The sequence below is a fragment of the Orbicella franksi genome, chromosome 11 (genome assembly GCF_964199315.1).
Source record: "Orbicella franksi chromosome 11, jaOrbFran1.1, whole genome shotgun sequence".
Lineage (NCBI taxonomy): Eukaryota > Metazoa > Cnidaria > Anthozoa > Scleractinia > Merulinidae > Orbicella > Orbicella franksi.
In genome coordinates, this window is record NC_138155.1 from 10,043,961 (window position 1) to 10,063,479 (window position 19,519).

The 19,519-nt window shown below is 37.4% G+C and overlaps 1 protein-coding gene across 1 annotated transcript; it reads left to right on the forward strand.

Moving 5' to 3' along the window:
• The first annotated feature begins 560 nt into the window (after window positions 1-560).
• On the forward strand, window positions 561-1,590 carry LOC145502747 (uncharacterized). Its single transcript, XM_081482107.1, has one exon. The coding sequence runs from the start codon at window positions 640-642 to the stop codon at window positions 1,582-1,584; it is 945 nt and encodes a 314-aa protein (XP_081338233.1). The 5' UTR covers window positions 561-639; the 3' UTR covers window positions 1,585-1,590.
• Window positions 1,591-19,519: the final 17,929 nt, after the last annotated feature.

The following is a 19,519-nucleotide window of genomic DNA, read 5'->3' on the forward strand; positions in this document are numbered from 1 at the left end:
TGAAAGAAATGTACTCACAATTACGTGAAATATAATGATAAAAGGCAAATGTGTAAGTAAAGATGACAGATTAATTCTTATGGAACTATTTTACTGGTGTAGTGAATATCAATTTCCGGAGCTTGACAACTTCCTCTTTGGCATTTCTTTTAACCGTTTTCATTAGCGTAATACTGGCGAAATACTAGAGCTGTTTCATCATGCAAATCTTCATTTCCTCAATCAAACAGCCTTATATCAGTGAGCAGAAGGTAATAATAAACCAATATACCAATCATAATAAATGCCTAATCGTTCTTTACATGACTTATTTTCTGGCTTTATGATCTTGCATTTAAGTGTCGAGCCAAAGTAAATAAGCAAACAAGAATTCATGTTAGTTTCCAACGTTAACCGACATCAAGAAATTAACATTATTGATATAAAATAAAAACAAAAGAGGAGAATTGACATCTCAATAATCAAAATAAACGAGTTATTTTCCTCACATTCAAGCAGTGTTTTCTACATAAAATAGGCGAATTTTTCCGTGTTTCTATCGATAACATAAGACTATTTGCGGGGATTGGGCCGAGCATGGGTAGAGTATAGACGTGTTTTTGCTAGCTCCGTTCAAAATTCGTATATGGAGGCCTCTACATGGCAGAAAAAGGAGAAAAGTTCAGACGAAAAACTCATGTAGAGAGAACTGGGCCAACTTGGAGAAGTGTATCCAACTCGTCGGAAGAAGAATCCCTTTCACCGTTGGAGAAGAAAGCCAAAGTCAAGTTGCACATGTCTGACACGGTGCAATCGAGCGAAGAAGACGAAACCGCCGCTGTCGTGGAGTTGGCTAATTCTGTAATGCCGAAGCTAGACCTTGTTCTGCAGAAGTTAGACAACATGGAAAAGAAATTGGACATCCTTGAGGGTTTTGTGAAAGTGGTCGATGGAAAGGTTAACAAGTTACAGGATAAAGCTGAGCAGTTTGAAAGCTTCAGCAGGGACGCCACAACAAAACTGAAGGTGTTAGATGAAGGAATGTCGTTCGCAAATACAGAGATAGAAAACTTAAAGAAGAAAGTAAAGCTTCTGGAACAAACTATCCAAGAAAATACAGTAAACACCGAAAACAAATTCAAGGGAAAGATCGAGGCCTTAAGAAACGAGAAGTTGTATATGGAGGTGTATCAAAGACGGGAAAACCTTCGCTTCTACGGCATTGCTGAATCTTTCCACCTCTCAGAAGAAAATGTCAAAGAGGTGTTAATTGGCTTTATACAGAAGGAACTTAACATCAGCGAGGCGGATTCTTTTGAGTATCAACGAGTGCACCGCATTGGCAAGCGCGACCCATCGCAAGAAAAACCAAGACCAATAATCGCACGTTTTTTGCGATACTCCGACAGAGAGCGAGTCATGTCAAGTGCAAGAAAGCTGAAAGGAACTGGTTTCGGAATATCGCCAGACCTTCCGAAAGAAATTGTGGACCGCAGAAAGGAATTAATGCCTAAGTTCAAAAAAGCAAAAGAAGACGGAAAATCGGCGTTCTTCAAAAGATCAGAGCCGGACAAACTTTTTATTGAGGGTATACGAATCTTCTAATTTCTTTGGAACAGAAACTCTCTATCTAGGTATTCATAACATGTAAGCCTCATTCACACTTGTTCTTAAAAATGGAGCTGCATGCGTGTCATCTAGTTAGCGCAATGCGTGCAAGACCTATTCCATTAGTAGCGCAATTAACAGCTTTTATCGCTGGCTACTGTTTTACATACATGTTCAATTGTAGTTGTAGGTGTTATAAATGTTTTTCTTTTGTTTCTTTTTCCTTTTCAATATTAATTAGTTTTACCTTTTTTTTGTTCAAGAGACATGCAAATTTTTTCATTAGCTCATCTACTAAAGATTACTATCTCATTCTCTGCAACTGCTCGCCTTTTCACTTAAATATGTCCTTAAAAAGTTACAAAACTTAATTTAAATTTTGGTATCCTATCCTTAAATGTTCGGGGGATAAGATCTTTTGATAAACGAAAAGCACTTTTTCATTGGTGTATGAAGGATAAAGCTGATATAATTTTTCTACAAGAGACCTACAGCACATCCGAGGTGGAAAACACCTGGAAATCCCAGTGGAGAGGAGACTTGTTTTTTTGTCATGGTTCTGAACACAGCAGAGGTGTCTTAACACTAGTCAAAGAAGGGCTTGACTGTATATTTGAGGTATGTAAACAAGATAATCTAGGTCGGTATATCATTCTAAAAGGTCTTGTTCAAGGTCAATCTTTTTTATTTTTGAATATCTATGCGCCAAATAAGACCAACGAACAATGCATCTTTTACGACGAAATACAGAACGAATTCGACAAATTGGAAATTGACACTGATTGCAAAATAATAATAGGTGGTGACTTTAATGTTATCCGCGACCCAGATTTGGATGGATCGGGAGGATCTCCAAAATTGAAAGAATCGTCCAAAAAGATAGAAAATCTATGTTTTTCTCTTGACCTAATAGACATCTGGAGAATCAGAAACCCAAAATTAAAACGTTTCTCCTGGAGACAGAAAACTCCAATGATTCAACGGCGGTTAGATTATTGGTTGATATCAAATAATATACAGGAAGAGGTTGATAAGGTCGATATTATCCCTGCTATTAGATCTGACCATTCCGCCATTACGTTGTACATTAATGGTATAGAGAACTCAACCTATGGACCGTCTTTTTGGAAATTCAATGCAAGTTTGTCAGAAGATAAAGAATATGTAGACCTAATTAGAAACAAAATCGGTGAATGGGTAGACGAAAGTAGAGAAATCGAAGACCCGCGGGTTACCTGGGATTATTTAAAATATAAAATACGCTATGAAACGATTGGTTATAGTAAGAAGAAAGCAAAAGAGAGAAGGTCAGAGCTGGTAAATTTGGAAATTAGATTAAAAGAGTGTCAGCGAAAATGTGACGAACACCCAAGTGCTGAAAATCTCTGCGATTTAGAAGTTCTCAAATCAGAATACGAACGCCATTATGATTATATAACACAAGGAGCAATCATAAGATCTCGGGTGAGTTGGTATGAAGAGGGCGAAAAGAATAGCAAGTATTTTTTAAATTTAGAAAGTGCTAAAAAGAAAAAGACATGTATACGGAAATTATCCGTGGATAATGATTCATATATAACAGACCCAAAAGAAACAATGAAAGAGATTCATGATTTCTATGAAAAACTCTATGATAGAGACTCGTATAATTTAGGTGAGAATTCAATTGATCGTTTCCTTAATGAAGTGGATACTAAAAAATTGTCTGATGAAGAGAAAATGACTTTAGATAAACAACTTACTAGATCCGAACTGTACGAAGCATTGAAGACATTTCCGAAAAACAAAACACCTGGAAGTGACGGTTTAACTGTGGAATTTTACTTGGCGTTCTGGCACGTGGTTGCAAAGTATCTCGAAAAGTCTCTAAACTTCTCTCACCAACACGGGCAACTATCAACTTCGCAAAAGCAGGCAATGATTACCCTATTGGAGAAAAAAGATAAAGATAGACGATTTATAAAGAACTGGCGACCTATCTCACTGATCAACGTAGATGTTAAAATTGCATCCAAAGCGTTTGCTAGAAGGCTGGAGCCAATCCTGCCAGAACTTATTCACCATAATCAAAATGGTTTTATCAAAGGAAGGTCTACATTTGATGCAGTTAGAACAATCGATGATTTACTTGAATTGGCAAAACTCACAAATACAACAGGTATTCTAATGGCAATTGACTTTGAAAAGGCATTTGATTCTCTGGACCATACATATCTATTTAAAGTATTGGAAAAATTCAATTTTGGACCGTATTTTTTACAATGGGTAAAAACATTTTATACAAACATATCCAGCTGTATCTTAAATAACGGCTTTACTACAGACCTTTTCTGTATCCATCGTGGTGTACGACAAGGTGACCCTCTATCACCTTTATTATTCATCTTAGCTTTGGAAGTTCTCGCATGTCAAATCAGGCAGGATAAAACCATACAAGGAATAATGGTCAAAAACGTGGAGATCAAACTCACGCTTTTTGCAGATGACATGACTTGTTTTCTAAAAGACATAAATGCATATTCGCGACTTTGTACAACTTTAAAGGTTTTTTCATTGCATTCTGGTCTCCGAATTAACGACGATAAAACAGAAGTTTTTGGTATCGGCCCACATAAACTAGTACAAAATGACTTTACTCACAAAGTGCGAAAATCAATCAAGATATTAGGTACCGTTTTTGACTATCACAAACCATCACGAGACAAAGCAAACTTCGACTCAATATTCAAATCTATTAAAAAAACGCTGAGTATGTGGAAGTGGAGGGGTCTTACCCTGATTGGTAAGATTCAAATAGTTAAGACCTTCATTATTCCAAAATTTTTGAGTAAAGCGACTGCAATCTCAATATCAAACGATCTTGTCAAGGAGATAAACAGACTGATTTTCGGTTTCATTTGGAAAGGTAACGATAAAATTAAACGGACCGCGCTTATCAATGATATTGAAAATGGAGGACTAAAAATGCTTGATATTGAATCCATGATATCGGCTCAAAGAGTGATGATCTTAAAAAAGTATCTAGGAGAGAGCAACAGCACTTGGAAAACTATTTTAGATGATTTCTTTTTTGGAAATATAGGTGGAAAACTCATCCTGTTCTGTGATTTTGAAACTAGTAAACTACCGGTTCATCTTCCAATATTCTACAAAGAGTGTCTAGAGGCATTTCGTAATTTAAAGAAATCCAAGGTAGCCACCTATGAGGATGTTGTAGACCAAATTATTTGGAATAATAGGAATATTGTGATACACGGAAAATCTCTTTTTGAAAAACATTTGTTTACTAAAGGAATTGTTAAAATTGGTGACTTGTTATCCGATACGGGTAAATTTCTTGAAAGCCCTAAAGTGTTGGAAGCGAATCTATCTCCAATCCAGTACTTCAAATTAATAGGAATTGTAGATGCCATACCAAAAGAATGGAGATTAATTATCAAAGAATCACATATTCAACATCAGCAACTATATCCTCAACAGCATTTGGATACAGTGTATATTTATATCGACGAAACCAAATCGGATCTGTTAAAAGCCTCTTCAAAACTTTTGTATAAAGGATTTAAAACAAAGAAACAAACTCCTCCAACCGCCAAAAGGAAGTTGAAGGACAAATATCCAGAGGTTATAGAAGACTGGAAAAAAATTTATTCTTTACCATTCACTGTCACACTTGAAACAAAAATTAGAGAGTTCCAATATAAATTATTAAACGATATAATTTTCACAAATGAGAGGTTATTCCGTTTTAAAATGATTGAATCACCAATGTGCACCTTTTGTTTGAAAGAGGTCGAGTCCCTCGAACATTTGCTCTTTTATTGTGATACAACAAAAGACTTCTGGCGGGCTTTTTCTTCTTGGCTTTCAAACCAGAATGTATCTTTGGTCACTTTGACATTTGAAAATATATTGTTTGGAGTGTTCAACAACAACGAAGACTTTATTATCCTGAATCACTTGATACTGCTAGGAAAGTTTTTTATTTATAAATGTAAATTAAATAAAATTAAACCAACATTAACAATATTTTTAGCAAAGACAAAAACCGTTTATTACATTGAAAAAAAAATAGCTACCAAAAATAACCAACTTTATAAACATTACAAAAAGTGGGAAAAACTAATGCCATCTCTTAATAATAGTTGAGCTTAATTTGTAATTTCTCCTTCTCAGCATGTCACTAACTTACTTTCTTTTTTTTTTTTTTTTTTTTTTTTTTTCTGTATTTGGGTAGCTGCACTATTGTAAACAACGCATTGTATATTCTTTAGGTATAATTAGGCTACGATTAGTAATTATAATTTGTTGTATGTAATCTATTGTAGTTATGACGTATTGTAAGTATTGTAACTAGTGTTATGTCTTGTGTTGTATTGTATGTATTATAACCCAAAATGTTGAAAAAAAATAAAAATTACAAAAAAAAAAAAAAAATAAGACTATTTGCGTTCTAACACAAATGCTGTAGTCTCACTGGTTACGTTCCTCGCCTTCTACTGTATTGTAGATAGTGAGTAGCCTAGCAGTGTGTGGTTGTTACCAAAATGGCGGCGCCTCATTGCATTTTGGAAGTGTCTTCGTATAGGATTTAGACAGGTTTTGAACGACTAGCAGGTTCTGTTAAAATAATTAGATTATTCCATCTGGATTTCTTTGCGTGGTGGTTGACTTAGGCAGCTCGTGTTTCCAAGTCGAATGGTTCAGAAAATACCACACGTCAGGGAGAATTGCTTTTTGTAACAAGGCAATTGGGCTTAATATTACTTTCAGTTCCGAAAAGGATAATAATAATTTTGCAGACATGACATTTTCTGACCTAAAACAATTTTACCACGAGTCCGAGTCTTAAGCAAACAAGCATATTGTTTATGCGTGTTCCTACACCACCTCAATTTATTGTCTATTAGTCCCCTAAAGCCTCAGAGACATGTTAGGATCTTAATATATCGAAATTGGCCTAATTAAATCAACTAATTATCCTATTTCGCCGCATTAAAACGGCATGGATGTTAATTTAGTAACTGTTAGGATCGACAGCTAATCGGCGGTGTTTTCTAATCGCTGATGCGAAACTGTTTTCTCCAGTTCTAAGCAGATAGCAATAACCTCGGGCCAGGCCCACGTGACCAACTGCTGTGATGTGATATGTATTGACTGCAAGCAATGAGGACAATTTCCACGATTATCTTGACAAGGAAATTTAAATTGGCAATGGAAAATTCGTCGGTCATTGAAGAATACCAGAAAACCAGTCAGTCCTTGCTTTGTACAAGCCATTCTTCAGGAGATCACTGGATATTTGCCTCTGCTATACATACCTTCTCTTTACCGTTACAAGGAGTCTTCCCTGCATCCGCCATCAAAACTTCCGTACCGCTGCCTTGCAATCACTGTTGGTAGGCCTTATTTTACAACCAAGCCTGCATCACAAAAGGTGCTCTAGGTAAAAGAACACCGCTCGATTGATCTTTGTTTTTACTTTGCAAGGATTTGTACAGTTCGTTTCAAACCTCGGTCTGCAGTTTCTTTGCTAACAATGACCACGATAAGTGTCGATAAACTTCTCGCCCTGCTGTTGGGATTGAGATACAGACACATTGTAAATTTGGGGCGAGTTAGAGCATTAGTTGTATTGTTTTAGATTGTCAGGCCTAGGCTTGGTTTCGCAGTGATAATAACTTGGCATTTTCCGATTGGAATAAGCTATAACTACACATTTTATATCACTTATATCACTCATCTGTTATTTGAAAATCTTATTCACGCTTCGCCATAATCAAATTCAAGCTCAGCAACACCAAGGACAACCCGCCAGTGGAGGATTTCCCTTCAATATCGCAAGATACAGAAAAACAGTGACTACTGCAATTTGGGTAAAAGTCAGATTAGTAGCTTGTTATGATTTGCCATACAGTATAGTCATAGGTATAATTACTATTCACGAATAATCTCCATTTCTTGATGTCTTGTGGCAATCAACAGCATCTCTTGTTTGTTATGGAACTATTTCTCTGGCGTCATGACTTCGGTTTCCCGAACTTGTCACCTTCCTCCTTGGTATTCTCTTTTTAAAGTTTTCATAGCGCAATGTTGGCAAGGTGTTATAACTGTCCTATTATGTAAGTCCTCAAGCAGCCTAATTAAATGCAGAAGCAATTATATAAACCAAAATAATAATCATAAAAACTGTCCAATACTTCTTTACATGAGTTATTTTCTTATTACTCTGACCCTGCATTTAAGTATTTAATTTAGGCATTCAACTTTTTACAATAAAACATCGCTTACCGATATTCGAGCAGCCCTTGATCGACACCTGAGAAGTCCATCGCTGAATAAGCCTTTTTCCATTATCGGAGACCCCCTTTTTACAGACGCAAACAAAACCCTCAGCAATTATTTGAAAACTCGCAGCAAAAGAGGCGACATAGCTCCGACAGCCCATAAGCAAGCGTTGACAGAAGAGGTAGTTGAAAAGCTGTACGATGGAGGAGAGCTCGTCGAGTTTGACACGCCTAATCCTGGAAAATTACAACAAACCGCTTGGTTCTTTATCAACCTTTTCCTCGGCAAAAGAGGCAGGGAAAACCAGCATACAATGAAGAAAGCCGTGCTTGCCTTGAAAAAAAAGGACACCAGCTGGCGAAGAATATTACGAAGTGAGCAACGAGCGAGGAGCTGTGTTGGCAACAAAGAACCATCAAGGTGGTCTTGATGACCAAGATGACGAATCCAACGGAACAATTTTCGAAAGACCCGGCTTCAAGCGCTGTCCAGTAAAGCTCATCTCGAAATATCTCAGACACCTAAATCCGGAATCCAGTAATCTTTTTCAAAGGCCAAGAAGCCCTTGCAAGGCATTCAATCCTGCCAAAGATGAACTGTGGTTCTACTCAGTTCCACTGGGTCATAATTCGCTTGAAAACAGGCTCCGCGGTATGACCTCCAGAGGAGGAATACAGCCGTATTTGACTAATCACTCGATCAGGGCAACTACTGTGACGGTTTTATCAGCAGCAAATTACGAGAGTTGACACATAAAGGCGATAACTGGTCACCAAAACGAAGCAAGTATTGAGAGTCACAGCACTATTCGCCTCTACGTCAGTGAAGAATTGTTGAATATCCAACGTTAACCGACATTAAAAAATTGATATTTTCTGACATTAAAGCAAAAGGGGAGAATTTATTTCTTGATAATTAAAATAAACAAGTGACTCTCCTTGCGTTTTCAAGCAGTGTTTTCTATCGATTTTTAATATAAACCTATTTGCATGCTAACACGAATGCGTTTCTCTTACTGGCTACAATAAGTTCAAATTTATTACTTGATCAATTAAGCAGGTGCAGCTTTAATTGCAGCTACAAGCTACCAAATTCCCCAATAGAAAGAACAGAAACCTTTCAGAATTTGTACCTTAAACAATTTTGTTGGATTTTGCGAAACCTGCAAGGCGCGAACACAGAGAAACAAAGAGTTATTGATTGTGGAGGGTATCTCAGGCATGTGACTTCTTCCATGTAAACGAATTAAACGACCCGTTTGAAATCGCCCGTCATTTTAAAAGCGGCTTTAATGTATAGATGTATTGCGCTTATCCAATCGATAGCTAAGAAAAGTAAACGTATCCAGTCATCTAAATTATTCGAAAAGAAAACTATGACATCCAATTCAGGAAATTCTTTACCTTTTAGGGATTACCTTCATTCTAGAGACAGCAAATGTCAATTTGACTATCTAGTTAATAGTGCGTGTCCTCTATGCACGCATCTCAATTTTGAAGAGAGGCATTTCTTCTCCGTCGACGTACTTCATGCATTATCAAACAAGTAGACTTAATCTTAACTGGAAGGATGAAGCCAAAATTGCACGTTAAAATATGAATAGCTATTTTCATTTTAGCTGTATTTGAAATGAAATGCATAATTCCTTATACATCATTCCGTTATTACCCAGGCAGTGAGACCTGGGTTTAAATTTCGACTCCGGTTTTTTTTTTTTTTTTTTCCTTTTCCACGTTCAGTCACAAATCGCCGTCTGGTCTCTAAAGCGCATGCGTCACCCCTGCATGCGTACAGCACATGGAGTTTACAAAGGTTGCCGTCGTGAAAAGTTAGCACGGATTCCTTGATTTCTAGGGCGATGAAATCACATACAAACGAACACACCGTTCGCGGTAGACCAACACTAAAGGACGTTAAGCGTTTTCGCAACGGGTCGGTCTGCAAGTCTTACGAGAGATCAATTGACCAGCGAACATTTTGAGTGAATTTATCAAGAATCACGCCAGACAGTTATACCAAAGGAGCCATCAACCGGGGCTATCAACTTTTCAACTTGATAAAAGGCATCTTCAGAAGCGTCATCGTATTTTTAGATCGTGAACCAAGTAGAATCCCTACACAAACTCAAGAACTTCTGAGCAACAAGAGCAGAAAGGTTAGAGAATTTGTTTACGAATGTATCTGTTCGAGTACACCTAAGTAAAACGCTCTGAGAAACTTCGTTAAGTATAATAAAGATAAAATCTCGAACTAAAGGACATTCTCTCGTTATTTTCTTGTAACAGAGTTATGTGTCTTTACAAGAGTAAAACCCATGTAGCGAATTATTGTACATTTAAGGTGAAAGAAACTAATATATGTTGACCCCAGTAAAACAATTCTTCTCTTGCACTGTCACGCAATCCTGACACAAAAAATTATTTGAAAACCAGTTAGTGGATAAAGTCAAGAAATTGTGATGTTATAGGAGGTTAAAGTGCACCCAACCCCCAATTTTTTTTTTTCGCTAAAACGAATCCACTTGTTATTTGAAGCATTTGGGCGAAAAAATATTTGAATTTGGTTGAATCCTCGATTTTCTATGCCCTCTCAAAGTCGCGCCTGAAGCGTTACACGACCGCGTTTCAGGGAGTCTGGGGCGGCGGTTGCTGATGACGTCTACCCAGGAACCAAACACAGTGGCGCCTCGGTCAGCTTTCTGTATTTGCTCGAGAAAATGGAAAACAAAATTAATCGTTCCAATATATTTTGGGACTAAAACGTCCAAGTTTTGTTTCAAAATCATTTCTTTTTCGTCACTGGAGTCAGAGTTAGGTTTCGATTCGGAAGACACCGAAATAAACTTCGATCGAGTACGTTCAACAACCGTGAACTCACTGCTTAGAGCTTTGTGAACTATTTACAATATTTCAAGCGACGACGGGGAACACTTTTTTGCGGACGAGGTGCTTGTGCATTAGGAATGGAAAGCTAGATACGAAGTGGAGGAGCAGGCAAACGAAAAGCAGGAAAGAAAACTCAAGGACTGCTTTGGATGGTAATTTCGTCACCTAAACACAAGACTCCCACACGTGTTTATAACCCGTTTACATTTGTCCTTAGCGAGAATGCAGTTTGTCAATGTATGGTTGTGCTATTAAATCCAGTTTGTGTTTAAGTTTCTGGAATGCTTCATGTCTATAAGAGCGACGTAAGTGTTGCAGTTTTCGAGACTTAAGGAGGCCGAACACAGTTTTCGCGCGCGCTTTTGCTGATGCAATTCAGCGCGCGCACAAGAATTGGAAAAAAAAACAAACATGCCGTCAATAGAGCGATCATTTTATTTACTCGACACCCGCACTATCTGAGCTATTTTTTCCCTATGATTGAACGCAGTGTATTGATGGCTTTAGTCTTTTATTACAAAGATATGTTAGAAAAGGTAACGATGCAAAGAACCCAGCAATTCTCAGCTTTTTCTTTGTTACCAAAAGAACCCAGTTAAATGCAGCGCATGCGTAGTAAGTCAAAAAATTGCGATTGAATGAAAAATTGCACTCTTGGAAATACGCCTATTTCTCGAGAACCACTCATTAGAATTTCACGAAATTTGGCACAAAAATACTTTAAGAAATAAGTAACTGAAGTATTGAAAATAATTGAACTATAACTGAGGAAATTCTAGATATTCCAGTGAACCCACAAGAAGGGATAATTAAGGATCTCTCTGTTAAATTATTTGCAAAATGATGTTAACTTGTGAGAATCGTTACAAGCTTGTTGCATGCAAATTATAGAGAAAATCTAATGACTAGATTTTCTGCAAATAAACAAAACCGATTTTAAAGGCCTGTTTACATTTATTCATGTTGCCATGAAAACGGCACATACATCAGCTTAACCATCAAAAAACCAAAGTTTGTGTTATTAACTTGCTTGTTGCCATTTTTGGCGACCGAGGGATGAAGGGTTTTAGAGAAAAAGGTGAATGAAAGACAGGTATCAAAAACTGTGTTCAGCTACCTTAATGACCTCCAAAACACAGGCTTCGATCGATCGAAAATCGTAGAATTGTTTGGACCTGTATTTTTGAAGCTACGGGAAGCAAGGTGGAAGGAAACATTTCATACAATTACCGATTTCACATTGCCACACGTTTTAAGTCCTAACTCCAAATAAGCAGTGTAAATTTTTTTCAAAGTTTGCAGTGAAATTCGTCGGATAAGCGAAAAGGATGTGTTCCCTATAGCTAAGCGGTCCGCAGATAATGTTACACACATATTCTAAACAATGTCACATATTCTAAACAGCGAAATTTTGGATTTTTTTTTTCTTTTTTTTTTCAAATAGGAAAAGAAAGGTTAATTGCACACACGCGCGTGATAAATGAATGCTTAATACCGTTTAGATATTTTTAGGTAGTTTTAGGTAGTTTTAGTAACATTCAAGCTGTACTGATTGTTATAAATCAGTCACGCTTCCTCCCCCCGTTAGTATTCATACAAAAAAAAAAATTCTTAGCGGGAGGGGTAGCGTAGCAGAGAACTGTCGTCCTAAATAATGAGGTGCTCTTGCATGGAAAATAACTCTGGGTAAGGGAATGAAATAAATGACAACACACACAAGTGACGGTAAACTTTTATTTAGACGTTGGCGAATTGACCAGTAGGACGTTGGCGAAGCGACTTAGGACGTTGGCGAATCGACCTAAGACGTTGGCGAACGAGACGTTAGCGAAACGACTCGTTGGCGAAATGACTGGATACCATTTACACATCAGTATATTTGTTCGTAACACTTCTTGATTGATCACACAACTTTGCCGGCTGTCATAAATACTGCGGGACTGGAAGATATAGGTTGTCGATAGTATTTCGACAAATTGCTGGTTGGCTTTAAGGAGAAAATTTTGAAAATAGCGTTTAAAAGTCTGCGTAACAAATTCCAGCGAGAGGTCTTCAATGGTTCTCACTGACTCAGGTCGCTTGTTTCGGTTCGACAAAATCAACCATCGTTTACGTCTTTATTGTACCATTGACCGATCATCGCCAGTAAATTGTACAGTATATCTTGTTTTAGATCTGGGATATTGCTGCAACAGCCGATAGCACTTCTGGAAGGTATTTCTGCGCACTTTTCGAATGTGTATTGCACCATCCTGAAGGAAATGAGAGGACGTGAGATATTCGACCTACCTGGGTAGACGTCACAACAGCCGCGGGACCCATTCTCCTCAAACTCGGTCGTGAAACAAAATGGCGGTGTTTTGGGGCTATTTTCGAGATTTCGTCGGGGCACAGAAAATTGAGGATTTACCGAATCCAAAAATTTTTTCGCAGAAGTATTTCAAATAACATGTACATTCGCTTTAGCGAAAAAAAAATTTGGGGGTTAGGTGCATTTTTATAAAGATGATACTTCTCCAATTTTTAAGTCTGTGTTTTTTCCCAAGCTCAGATATTCGTCGAAATATTTTGCACAAATTTACAGAGCCCAGTATGGAGCCGCCATGTTGGTGTACCTCCGTGATACGCCATCATTGCGGCCGGTAAATAGTGTAAACATCTGGAAGTTACTTTGGCTATCTAGGCGACTGATTATCTGTACTGAATAAACAAGCATTTACATTAGCACTTTTCTTAATTCTTTAACTTCTGACTGGGCTAAAAATCACGAGATAAGTATATGTTTTTTGAGAAACGTGTTCGTAGGTGTATGTCACGCACCGCCATAACTCTGAAATTCAAAATGTCTCGCTTGCTTGAGAAACGCAAATAACAACGACAAAGGCTAAGGAAAATAGACTGAAACGTTTATAGGCTGATGTAAAGAGCTTGACTCATTTCTTGCCTTAAAGACCTGGAAACGAGTAATGAGCTATTAATCGATTCCAAGAAATGCAATCAAAAGTAGAATAGCTTAAGCACATCAATTCGATTGAATTTCGTACACCTTCAAATGCACACACACACATACATACATGTGTTTGTCAGACTAAACGGTCGAAAAATAATTCATAATAATCCATAACTTTAGATCAAATTTGGATTAAAATTAAATTTAGACGAGTTTGCGCTAGCCATAAGGAGAATTTTCTTCCTAATTCGTGAGGAATTATCATTTACCCAGCTAACGTTTCGCGTGGTGCCTTGATCCGTTCTTGACTTCTATTTGAGCGCCATGTTGTTCATGTTCACCGAACAACAAATTAAACTCTTGGTAACTGATCCTGTGAATTTTGACAAGGAGCGATATCAGTGTGTATACTGTTAATTAGGAATCCGAAAACCCATTTAGTGTAAACGTTAACGTTTTGAATACCCTAATATCGATGAATCCGAAAACATTTATTTCTACGGAAAAACATCCCATTGTATAAATGTATGTCCTTTGCAATGGTTCAAATAGGGTCATTTTAGATGAATAATGACTAACTCGCATTCCAACAATGGAAAAATGAAGTTTACATTGTCCTTTTTACGTTTCGTAGTCGAAACACTTATTAAATGAAATAAACAAATAAAAACATGTTTAGTAGATGATCGAAATTTTCGATCTCTCAGTTTCTGGTGTATGGAATATTTATCACTTGATCAATTAAGCAGGTGCAGCTTTAATTGCAGCTACAACCTACCAAATTACCCAATAGAAAGTAGAGAAGCCTTTTAGAATTTGTACCTTAACTTTACCAATTTTGTTGGATTTTGCGGCACCTGCAAGGCGCGAACACAGAGAAACAAAGAGTTATTGATTGTGAAGGGCATCTCAGCCATGTGGCTTGTTCCAGACTCTTACATGTAAACGAAACAACCCGTTTGAAATCGCCCGTCATTTTAAAAGTGGCTTTAATGTAAAGATGTATTTTGCTTATCCCATCGAAAGCTAAGAAAAGCAAACATATCTATTCACCTAAATTAGTCATAAAGAAAACTACGACTTGTAATTCAGAATTAGAATTCAAAATTAATCTTAACTCCAAGCATGAAGCCGCCTTAAAATATGAATAGCTCCATTAAACCTGTTTAAGGCACACGCCCACGTGACCAAGTTTGACGTAAACTGAAATGATAGTCGGCGTCGCAGCTAATTTTCATTTCTTGGGGCAACACGGAAACTCGACAAGCGATGGAAAACTCCTCGGCCATCACAGAATACAGGAAGAGCATTCAGTTTCTCCTATGCACAGCCCATTCATCAGGAAAACATTGGGCGTTTATTTCCGCTATAAACTTTTTCCGCTATAACTGCTATCCTTGGATATACGCTGATTCTAGTTGCCTTGCACACAGAGTCTTCCCTTCATCCGCCATCAAAACTTCTGTACCGTTGCCTTCCAGTCACCGATCTGTTAGTAGGCCTTATTTCAGAACCAAGCCTTGCTGTTTATGAGGCGCTCCTGGCAAAAGGAAACCACTTAACTAATCTTTGTTTTTACTTTGCGACGATTTCTGCAGTTAGTTTCACAACACTGTCTGCCGTTTCTCTGCTAACAATGACCACAATAACTGTGGACAGACTTTTTGCCCTGTTGTTGTGATTGAGATACAGACACGTTGTAACTTTGAGGCGCGTTCGAGCATTACTAACTTTCTATTGCTCTCTCAGCCTTGGTTTCGCTGTAATGATGATTTGGGAATTTACCTTTGCAAAAATATATAACTCTACATTAATATTAACTTGCATTTTTGTCTCACTTTTTTGTTATTTGAAAATCCTTTTCACGTTTCATCATAATCAAACTCAAGCACAGCAACAACAGAGAGAGCCCGAAGGTGGAGGAATTCCCTTCAATAGTGCAAGCTACAGAAAAACAGTGACTACTGCAATTTGGGTAGAAGTTACATTAATAGCTTGTTATTTCCCATACAGTATAGTCATAAAGTGAAACTTAGTTTCGTTTCATTGTATTGAACTAATAAAGAGATTTAATTTCACGTTTTTCTGCGCGATTTTCATCCGTGAAAACTGGATGATTTTCAATGGTTGGATCATTTTTGATGATGAATGTCTAGTTCACATTCGAACAATAGAAAAAGTATTGCATTGTCCATTGGATTCATCATGATCAAAACACGTATAAATGACATGAATAAATACACATTGGGTGCATGATTGACATTTTGGCATCTCAAGTTTCAGGGAAGTAGTTGCTATTTAAGGAAGTTTTTCTCTCGCTCTAACGTTTTCTCTCTGGACGTCACGTAGCAGTTAAAAATCGATGAGCCACGAATTTCCCTAACAGCAGAAAAAGAGCACATTACAGTGTTTATTGTCACCAGTTGTGCAGTATCATAAAGAGCCGGCGAGGAAAATCCAAAGACAAACAATGAGTTCATTATACAGCGGCACTGGTATCGCAAAACAAGAGCCAACAGATGCCGTTGTTGGTGTGATTATGACAAGCTATGGCTATTAAATCAGTCATGTGGTTCATTGAAGCAGACTTAATTCAACGGAACAACGTGACTTGTTATTTACTTCTTAAAATTATCACTAACGACGGAGTTGGAGTCGGAGTAGTAGCTGGAGTGCTAAGAACGCTTACGACCTAGTGAAAATTGATAATCGGAGTCATAAGCGGAGTCATAAGCTCGTCCGAATCGGAATCGGGACAATATTAACGTTTCAATTTCTTACAATTCCGTTTACGACTCCGTCGCTCGTGATCCAGATGATTCAGAGAAAAACCAGTCGCTGGAGTCGGAAGCAGAAGCAGAAGAACCAACCAACCACAGGGCTTAGAATCGAAAATTTTGATTGGTTTATTCTTACGCTTCTGTTTTCGACTCTGACAATCTAGTTTTCACTAGATCATAAGCGATAAATTCATAAACAGAATTTGTTTTCTGCTTCTAACTCCGTCGGTTTGATTTTCACTAGATCGTATCATCGCGCTACGCTTCTGATTATGACTCCGGCTACGACCCCGTCGCTAGTGAAAGCCAGCCGTAAGTTAGAACCGCTTAAAGCTAAAACTGAGGGTGGTTTTTGCAAACAATATACCATTCCCTTACTAAATTGTACCGACTGACGTCAGTTGTGAGGTTGTTACATCGAGGATGAGCCAGAAGTGGTCACAACTTTTTTTTATCAATCTTTGTGTTTTTTTTTGTTTTTTTTTTTCTTTTCAGTATTGCTCCGTCCAACTTGCCAGATACGCTGAAAAGAGCTTGTCCTTAACCTTGCCATTTGAGGATTCTGCAAAAAGGTGTAAGCCCAGGGGGATGAGGTGAGGATGTAGGACACGCCATGTTATAAAAAGAGAAGAATGACATCATCGGGGTCTTGGGCTGGAGGCGAGGCTGCCAAAATGATATAGTAAGATTATTTTTAGTAAATGGGTATGTTATATCTTGAACAAGTAACTGACTGCTGTGAAATAGGGGGTTTGGACCTTGGTAGCTTGTTATCTGCCTAATAACATGCATGCGCAATACAATACAAATACAATACTGATTTAATGAAAAAAAATTCCTCGTGCTGATATGTCGAGGGCTCGTCAATTAATCTCAAACAGTGTAGAAAGTTGAAATTGAGTGCAAAAAATTCTAATTAACTGCGGCAGGTTGAACATAAATTGAATGTATATTATTATAAGTTGCAATGTATTCAATGATTTTTGTGCTGCAATTTGGAGTTATTAAGCACTAATTAAATTTTCAAAGATTACAAATTGCACTCGCCCTACTGGGAATAATCATTTTTTTTTTAGTCTTTGAAAAATTTGCTCTTGCTTATTCATTCCAAATTGTACTCAAAATCATTTGATTGCCTAGAGATACGATATAGTGAAAATACTATTCATTGATCAGCATGTCTCTTTGGGAAATAAAAGGCAACTCTCATTTATTTAAACTCGTCACTCAGCCCAATTTATCATTGTTGAAAGGTGAGAGAAGCGAAACGAGATGTATTCAAACACCACGATCACGTCACACTCTTAGGCAGAATAGTTTAAATAAAGCACAAAACAAATTAAAGGTTTCATTTTCTTACTTTGCAATTATTTTCTATGTTTATGGAAGTCTCGTTATTTCACGTCTTTACGTGGTTGAATTAACTTCAGTGGTCAAGTGAGAAAAATTTCCAAAAATGTTCACTTTTTTTTATGTAGGAACGAAAAACTTTAATTTTAAGACGATCAGGAACATGGAACATTTTCCTTCACGAAGTGCAAAGAACGCTTATTATCATTCGATGGCGGTTTTTTTCTTCCTTTTCATTAGCCGAGGATACACCACCTGACTTGCAAATAACTACCTACAAATAATGCTTGTTTTGCTGCAAAATTATTCCGCTCACGCAACGTTTTAACCACGCTCTTGTCTCAGAAACGGCACATGGCTTCCCTTACCTGTCAGAGAGTGATTTACATATGAAAACAGCCCTGGTGATCGAATGGCTGTCACTGTCTCGCAGATCATTGATGGCAAATAATTGATCCGATCGCCACCGGAAAATAACCATATTTTGCTTAGCCTGTTAAATATTTGAATGGCTAGTAGTATTAGATATAAATACTCTGTGTTGAATCAACTTGTTTTTGTGATTGCCCGGCATTGGTGTTTGCCTTTTCTTAGATCCCCGTTTTCAAATTCTAAACACCTTAACTACGACAAATATTGTTTACGGTACAAGGGGGAAAAATACTGTTCGCTAAATAATAACTGATATGCCTCGAATTTAGCATAACTATAATTTTGCGAGTCCTAAAATAATAGGCAACTTTTTGCAAGTTTATATCATCACATACTGTATCACTTTGTCTAAAAATAATTTCTTCATTATCTCTAAAAAGACTAGGTTTTCAAAATTCAATCGTTTATTGCATAGTGTAGGAGCCTCGACATTAACAACTGTTAAACTTAGCTAAACTTGCCAGGCAGGTGTGGAGGTCAGTTGTGTTAACGGCGTCACGGAGCACTAAGGAGAGCACAAATTATTTCAGTTGTGCTCAGCCTGCGAGTCTAACGGTGTTATCGTGTGATGCCAAATAGTAGCGGCGAAGACAAAATGCAGCAAAACTTAAACGAAGATAAATTTATGCGACTGCAAGTTTCACCGGCGTTCACTTCAGTTTACTACCATCGAAAAAATCTAAATCGATTTCAACTAGTTCTGATCTGAATCTAACAGACAAATACGAACTATCGAATCTTAACAACGTTGTCATTGAATTCAAGCAGAAAACTTTCATGCAGCAAAGTTGGCAGATTGAAATTCAAGGGCTACAGAGGACTCGCCGTAAGGAAAATCGCCTGACTGACAGATGTTTAGCTCGTTTGACTTAAGCATGAATATGTAAATCCAATATATACATCAAACTGTGGCCAAACAATTAAACATCAATAACAAGTGTGTCAAGCATCCAAAACGGACGGCATTAACTAAAATAATATTACGCCGTGGTTTTAAGCTTCCTTTAACAGATATAGAGCGATTAGATCAGTATTACGCTCATCACAAAGAAACGATGATTCTACAGAAATTGACTATTAGTAATAGCTTTTGTAGTGTCTGAGAGTTAAACCGAAGGTACATTTGTACCGTTTCTTAAAGTTTACAGCATCTTTTCGACTTAAATCCTAGATTTGAGTATCGGATGCCTTTTTAAGACAGCTGCTTCAAAAAAAAAAAAAGAAAAAAAACCAGAACTCAGTTTGCA